Raw genomic sequence first — 8,685 nt, forward strand, 5'->3', positions numbered from 1 at the left:
GAGTTTAAAAAGGATGGATAAAAAAAATATTTAATTACTATATTGTCCTTATTACTATTTCATACTAAAATTTTTGAAAAATAAAATTTTCTTTTATAGTCCCTACTAATGTAATCCACCAAGTGCATGAGGTCAGTTATCCATTAAGATTTGATTGGATTGGATTGGTCAGGGTGATTGCATCTTATGAACACCCCAAATCACATGGATCATCTCATTAGTGAAATGATGCAAAATGGTGAGCCTGGAAGCAGAAAGTTGATAACTCTAGAAAGAGTTATTTTACCTTTAGTTTTGTGTGAAAATCAGCTTATTCTTAGAATTTTAATTTTTTTTTGTGTGTTTTTTGTTAGTTTTAATTTATTTTCTTTTGATTGAATTTTATTTGAATTTTAATTAATTTCATGTGTTTTAATGCTTTTGATTTTATTTTTTTCTAAGTAGTATTTAAAATTTGGAGCAAAACGGTATAAAAATTGCTAAATTTGGACCACATTTGGCATTCCCAATACTATTAAATTCGGTTTTCATTAAATAATATAAATAATTATAATTTTATTTTATTTTATTACACCCAGTTTAATCCAGACTGTCTGATCAAGCACTGTTGACGGTCCAGATGTGCGCGTGCAATCGAAAGCCAATAAGAACACGCGTGAAGTCAGGTTGCGGGCCCCACCAAGTCAGCTGTGCAGCTCTCCCTCCGCTCCGCACGCACCACGTGTGCCAGCTGTCCCCCACCGCATCAGCACACTACCACTTCAGCCAACTGCCTATCGCCACGTGTCGCGCACTAGTCCCTCAGCCAGCTCCCGCATGAGCTACCGGTCCGCGCGCCAGCCGAGAATCCAATCTGAAGACGCCACGGGGCTTGTCCACTGCAGAATTCCAGCGCCGTCCCCTTGCACGCCACGTGTCGCCTTGGGTGAAAAAAATCCGGCCTTGTATTCAGCTGATTCTAAGGAAAAATAAAGGTCTCTTATTTACTTTGTGAATTTTAATTTTTAATTTGAATTGATATATGATATTTTTTTTTTAAATTTTTTAGTGTAATTAAAAAAATTAAATGTGATATTTTTTAAAAATTTTTTACTATAAAAATTTAAAATTAAAAATTTAAATTAATAAAATGAACGAGATCAAAGAATTAACTGTAGTACGAATTAGGTGAATAATTCCCCTCAGTGGCATGGACCTTCTGCGTTTACTTCAAAATTTTGCCACATCTCTGCGTTGGACTCGTCTGAAGCCTATGAACTATAAATAGGCCTATTCAATCATCGATCCCGCATCCAGTTTTGAGCTGAGAAGCTTCGAAGAAAAAAAAATATTTTGTTTCAATTTTCAATTTCTAGTTTTTAAGTTTTTAGTTTGTTTGTGGAGCAGAAGTTCCCGATCTTGTTAGGAGATTTTCGAAGCAGATTGTAGATTATATCCACTATCGGTGTTTGTACTAAAATTTTACTTTTATTTTTTAAGTGTTTTATCATTATGAAAATGCTATTGAATTATTTTATTGTGTTAGTTCAATTATAATTATGTTCTAAGTCTAATTTTGTCCGATAATAATGTAGTCATATTATAAAGGTTTAATTTATTAAAAATGTTATTATAATTGTCATATTTAGGTTGACGTATTTATTTTTGGGCTTAATGCTTTTAAAATTTTGAATTAACTTTTTAAATGATCTGAATATCAAAATAAAACGGAGAGGATATTTTTGTGACATAGCTCTAAAATAAATATCGTAAGATCTGAGATAGTATAGAGATATAACTATTTATTTTTATGTTGTCATTTTTAAATCTATTGAACTTAATAAATATTTTTATAATTTAATTCAAATAGAGATATAGTGGATTTTTGTGAAAATGTATATTTTATGTATAACTTGAGAAAGAGTACATGAAACAAGAGAAGATTCGACCATCAACTTACTATGATCTCAAAATCATAGTAATGTTTAAATAAATTTAATCTAATTAATATTGGTGAAATCATGCAATTATCGTCTAATCCTTTAAATATAAACTCTATTATTTCTGCATAGCTTAGTATTTGTTTTATTACTTCGATATTTTAAATTTTGTCATTTTAATCAAAATCAATTCGAAAAATTAATCTTTCATTTCTTAAAATAAAGTAAAAATTATCCAATTTTGGTACTTAGTAAATTTGCTATCTCTTGAGATGATACTCTTACTCACCATTATATTACTTGTTCGATTTTGTGCACTTACAAATTAACGCAACGAAAGCCCCTCTCTAATTTTCGCTCCAACCAAACAATAGATTGGGGCTCTCCCTCCTCCCCTCTCTCTCCTTTCATAATCCGTCTTACCAAACAAAATATGAATATCCATGTAAATTTGTGTTTAGTTTTATATTTAAAAGTTTTGGGACCAAATATAAAGTCAGAAAAAAATTTCAGGGCGGACTTGAATTAAACTAAAACCTTAAATTTAATTCATTGTGTAATATAAGAAGTAAAAATTAAGAATGTAAATGAAATTTTCTAAAATGTTCTACATAAAATATAGAATTGGGAAATTTTTAAAGGGGCAAAATAATATATATATATATATATATATTTTATCAAACTTAAGGGTATAAATAAAATCTTCTAAAAGTTTAGCATGAAAGTTAGAAATGAAAAATTTAAGGAGGGGCTAACCAAGAAAAAATAGGACAAAAATTTCAAAAGAATATTAAAGCAGCTATCCCTGTGTGGGACTCGGGTGTATTTTATCTATTTCGCATCTAATTACCAACAAAAAAAAAATGTCTATTTCGCATGTCATTATAAATACCACTTATACGTTTCTGTAGTCATTTCAAATATCAGAAGGATCAACTAGGAGTATAATTATATATGAACTGGAGTGTCAACTACCATCTGGCGTCACAGTTGTGTCAAAAGCACCAACAATTATTATTATTATTATTATTATTATTATTATTATTATTAATATCTTCTTTCACGTGCTTTAACGCTTATGAAAGGAGGAAAAAGTGCTTTCCTGACTCTAAAGAAAGAAAGCTTGAATGTTGATTTTACAGATTTAATGATGGAAATTTAATGGCCGTATAAAGTTTTTATTTTGGCTATACGATGCTTTCAAAAAAGTAAATTTACCATTAGCAAAAAAGAAAAAAAGTAAATTTAGAAGATTATATGTTCTATGATTAAACCAATGACAAAGACAAAAGTATATTTATAAGATGTTTATAATTAAAATGTGTACAATTTTTGTTTGGAGGTCGAAAAGAATGCAGAAAATAAGAGAGTGTTTTGTCATCACTTCTCAAAATTTACTAATGAGTTTTAATGAGAAATTATCTTAAGATACAACAAATTTTTAAACACAATATCTAGCAATATTAATATTGAGTTTTAAAACATAAATTAAATCTATAAATTTTTTGGAGAATTAATAAAGACAAATGTATCATTTCATAAATAAATACAACATTTTCAATCATTACAGCTATTCACATAGAAATATCTTTCTCAATATAAAAGTATATTTTCATAAATTAATACATCTATTATCATAATTATATTTATTGCTAATAGGTGTTTAAATATGTATGAATACATATCACTAATAATTATAACAATTTGAATCACAAAATCACATCTTTTTCATATTTTGTAATTGAGAGACATATTACAATTTTTCTAACATAAAATGAAAAAAGTAACGTTCTTTAAGAGAATTTCGAACAGAGGATGTGAACGTAATTAAAATAAAAAGAATGAGTGACAGTTAATGTTAAAACATTTTACAACACTCTCGTCTCTCTCTATAAGGCAATCTGCACTTCTGTGACTTCAACCACGCGTAGAAGTATAACATTAAGCACCTAATTATGACTTCAGACTAATGATTCATAGTTACGCTGTTTATTAAGAGACATTTGGTTCATGAATTAAAATTATGTGATTAAAATTATTTTTTATTTATGTGTATTTTTTATGAGAGAAAACACAATTATGTGATTAGAATCATTTTTAATTTACGTGTATTTTTTATGAGAGAAAACACTATAACGAATCATGAATCATGATTCAAATCATGATTTAAATCCTCAAACCAAACATTTTCTTAGTGAGCTACTTGAAACCAAGTGGGATCTGAATCGTTTTAGATGATTGTGATGGAGATAGCCGTAGCCCTAGTTAAAAAAAAATTGTATGTTTTATTTCACGTCCAACCAATAAAAAATGCCACATCATATTAATGAAAATTTTGTTTTGACAATATTAAGCGACAAGATTAAGGGCTTAGATTAAGGGTCTGTTTAGTTCATTGATTCGAATTGAGATGTGAATTTGTGTGAAAACTTTTTATTATAGCAAAAAAATTAAATGTGATTGTTTCTGAGAGCTTTTTACTGTAGCAAAACTCAAATTATAAATTCGAATCGGTAAAATGAACATGGCCTAAAAGAATTTATTTCATGGTCGGGGAATGAGTCATAGCCCTTCTCAAACCCTCTAAATCAACTCACCTCGAACCCGCTGGAGGTCTCCAATTGCCAGGTCATCAACTTCAAGTTAATGTCTTAAGAATAAAAGTTTTTAACGATCAACACAACGGTTTCTGAAATTCTTTTCTTTTTTTCTATCCATTAAGTTTTCAAAATATAAAGTTACATTAGATAAAAGATAAAAGAAAAAAAATAAAAAAGGTGAAAACAGAGATTACAAAAAGAGCCTCCCCCTCTTCCCCTTCCTTCCATGGCTCAATCTTGCAACCTTCCATTCCTTCTCTTTTAAGTAGTCTTTCCTTTGATTACCCAAAAAACTGATAATTAACTTTTAGACTTTTGGTTCTTCACTTGTTAGGTGGCTGTGGAAGAGGAACCCTAATTAATGGTTGCAGCATGCAGGGGCTAATGCCTTGTCGTTTGCTGACTGATGACTCTTGTCGTTTGCTGACTGATGACTACTCTTCTTTTGCATTTCAATGTCGTCGTTTGCTTCAACTTCTTCTGTCAAGGTCGCCATTCGGCAAACACTGTCGTGGTGATGATCGGCACAAGTACCCTTTACGACATCTTGAATTACCTCTTCTTCCTTCTCCTTGTACTCCTTGTATTTGCCCCACAGAACCGAGTATAGCCCCATAACAATAAGTACAGCACCAAGAACCCTAAAAAAAAAAAAAAAAACAAATTTAATGTTGTACGTAATGACAATGAAAGTGGAATTTTGTTTCTTAGGACAAACGACAACTTTTTTTTTTTTTTTTTTTTTTTTCCTTTAAGTACTAAAAATATGTGGTAAAAAAGTTATAAGGTACATGAAATTTACCCTCCGAGGTAAATCTTCTCGGCAAGGATGAAAGAGCCCATGACAGCAACAATGATCATCATCAGAGGGCTGAAAGCAGTGACGAAAACAGGCCCTCTCTTCTCCATCACCCGCCCTTGAACATAGTACGCTAGACTTGATGACACTATGCCCTGCACACAAAATACATATCACATAAGATTATTAATTTAACCAACTAGATAGTAGAGAGAGAGAGAGAGAGAGAGAGAGAGAGAGAGAGAGAGAGAGAGAGAGAGAGAGAGAGAGAGAGAGAGAGACTTACAGCATAAGCAGCAGCAAGAAGATTCATGTCCCAACCAATTGTCCAAACAGATGGCCTGTGTTCCACAACAAAGGTGACAGCAGTGGACTGTAAAGTCCCTATGAAGCACACAAGCATTGTTAGTGAGAGTTGTGCTTGATATCTCCTCATTGTCACTGCCTGTATAATAATCAACCCAAAAAACAGAGTTATGATTAATTCTTTCTTTTTCTTTCTTTTGTTTTTAAATATTGGTAGAGAAAAAAAAATAAAAAAAAATCCGCACCTGAAGAATAAAGAAGGAAGCCCAGGCTAGGGTAGCGATGATGAGGAGAATAGAGCCCTTAAGCCAGTCCTTGTCGGCGGCGGCGGCGGCAGCGGCTTCAGGAGCAGAGGACTTGAGGTGGTGGATGTGGTCAGTCCAGAAAAAGTTGATGACATTTCCTTTGTAGAGTGTCATCAACATTGCTCCAGCTACCGTTACTATTGTTCCCAACACTTTGGCCTGGCATCTGATTTTCTTCACGTCTACTTTCTCCATCCTATTTTTGTTTTTTCCCAACAAACAAACAACAAATTAATTCTCACCATTATCACAGAGAGCGAGAGAGATGATTTAGTGGAAGAGCTCAAGTTACCTGCAGAGGACGGCCATGACGAATGTCATTGCAGGGAGCATGTTGCTCATGGCGCAGGAGAACGTCGGCGAGGTGAACTTAAGACCGGCATAGTAGAAGTTCTGATCAATCACTGGCCTGCCAAAACAGAACAACAAAGTTAAGCATGGAACAGAGAAATATATATATATATATATATATGCTACTATAACAATTGTTTTGAACCGTTAGTTTTTTATATGCATGTTTAAGTTTACTTACCCAAGAAGACCAAGAACAAAAATCTGCATGAAAATTGGGAATGTGATCTTGGGTCTTATTTTCCTGCGTCACACAAGAAGAGGGTACGAATCAAAATTTGGGTCTAAGTTAGATCAACAAAGAAAAGTATATATATTTTTTTCTTTTTTTATATTATTGGTAGTACCTTTCAAGAACTATAGCAAACGGAGCAATAGCTGCAGTGGCAAAAGCATGCCTGTAGACTACAAGGACGTAATGGCTCATTCCTCGGTTAAGGGAGACTTTGGTTATTATGTTCATACCAGCATAGCCAAATTGAAGAGAGGCCATGGCTATGTAAGGCTTAGCCCTTTGAAAAAAGTTTCCGAAACAGCCAACTTTTCCCTCCATTTCTTTGATCAAAGTATTTCAATCAAAAATTTGAAAGTAGAAGAAAACAACAAAAAAGGGAAGCTTAAGGAAGAAGAGAGGTAGAGGAAAATTAATGGAGGACAACACTTGCAAGTTTGCTTGTCTTGTGTTTCCTAAGGGAAAGATGGTACATGGTCAGGTATTTATAGGGCCCCAATCAGGTTTTTTTTTTTTTTCTTTTTTTAACTGTTCACCATGTATCTATTTGAACATTCCGAATTACCTATGCTTATATCCAAACAAAGGGTGATGTGGGTTACACGTATCATAACAAAGGGGAGGGTTGTGGAATGTGGGGCCCGCTTGGGTTTCATCTTAGTGGTTATTTGATGCGAAAGATGACAAAAGAAAAGAAAGGATCGTATAAGAAGTTCGTGCTTGCTGATGCCACTGAGGGCCTAACTTGGTTTCCCTAATGGTGGGCCCCCACGGCGTTTGTATGGGACCGGTAACATTACGATTACACCATTGTCGACTCGGCATTAATCCGACGAATATCATCATGATAGTGTGATTGCAAAATAAAGGCCAAACAAATAGAAAAAAAAAAAAAAAATTTGCCAAACTCAACAGGACCCTGCAGTGCTATACTACAAGAAATTGACTGATTCTGATCAAGACTATGTAACTATTGGTTGCAATAGGACTAAACTGATGTTTTTGTTGTTGTTTTATTTATTTATTTATTTATTTTATAAGCAGATTTTTTTGTCGTTATTTGTCGATGATCCGCACTAACTAAACAGCTACTCGGTTTGTTTCTTTTAATGAGTGGAATTACTATTTCCCTTTTAGATAAAATAACCTAATAGTTAAGAGCCGTGAGTTCTTTTTTTTTTTTAAACTAAGCAAATACAATTTATCTTTGGTATATGTATACCCGCAATATGATATAATTATTGAACTATCATCATATAAGACCAATGTATACTGCAATTAAAGGTTAGGATTGTCTGTTCTTTACTTTAGAGTCTTATGGTTTAAGGTCCATACCAGGTTGATAAATTGAATCGTTTTTTACTCGGTGTATGAAATTGTATTCATCGTTTGAGTATAATCGGGCAAGTCCTAAAATAATGTGATCACTAGTGATGAACAACAAAAATGCTCAATATTTAAGTGATTTAATCATATCAGTGACAGCTAAAACTAAACAATTAGCAGAGTTAGCTGCAAAGTACTGCATGCATGCATGCTTTTGAACTCTTTTTCGCAGCAAATGAATTGGAGTAAATGTAAGCAACGCTTGAATTGCTAAAAGGGTCTAGTACATATAATAGGCAAACAGATGGCAACGCAGAATTATTTGCCTAATGGCCCTCTCTATCGTGTATTCCATCAATATTATAATCGTCTCTAAATATTTCTGTTTTGTGCTACTAAATGTTTGAACTAGTTAGCACTTTCTCATTTAAAATTAATAATTAAATAAATGATAAAGTTGGAAGCTCGTATTATTTCTTAATATAAAGAAGAATAATCCATAACAAAAGCAAAATATTCCACTATTTCTTTAGCACACGTACTTATAAGGGCATAAATTAAGCTTGCCCTGCATATCAGCCGCCTTAAGTATTGAAGTTGATGTTTCAATTATAGGTACTAGTGTAAATATATGCTCAAGAATCTTCCCTATAGAATTGATGTATATATCATGTAGCGTGTGTTTTTAGCATCATAATCATGGTAAGCAACTTTATTATTATTATTATCATAATTTTATATTTCTCAATAAGACAGAAACCCTTTTCTTAACGTATATAAAATGATCATATAAATATTGCTTAGTCCCACACAAAATACGTGTTATTTAACACTGCAAGTCTATGAG

At 32.4% G+C, this 8,685-nt stretch overlaps 1 protein-coding gene across 1 annotated transcript; it reads right to left on the minus strand.

Annotated features, from left to right (window-relative positions):
- Positions 1-4,646: 4,646 nt before the first annotated feature.
- LOC21410467 (WAT1-related protein At5g07050) lies at positions 4,647-6,945 on the minus strand. The gene is made up of 7 exons (XM_010112907.2): positions 6,628-6,945; positions 6,462-6,524; positions 6,222-6,338; positions 5,870-6,125; positions 5,605-5,763; positions 5,322-5,473; positions 4,647-5,160 (listed from the first exon to the last, which is right to left on the minus strand). Exons 1-7 carry the CDS (start codon positions 6,831-6,833, stop codon positions 4,878-4,880), a joined length of 1,236 nt encoding a protein of 411 aa, XP_010111209.1. The 5' UTR covers positions 6,834-6,945; the 3' UTR covers positions 4,647-4,877.
- Positions 6,946-8,685: the final 1,740 nt, after the last annotated feature.

This window comes from Morus notabilis, unplaced genomic scaffold (assembly GCF_000414095.1).
Source record: "Morus notabilis unplaced genomic scaffold, ASM41409v2 Scaffold78, whole genome shotgun sequence".
Taxonomy (NCBI): Eukaryota; Viridiplantae; Streptophyta; class Magnoliopsida; order Rosales; family Moraceae; genus Morus; species Morus notabilis.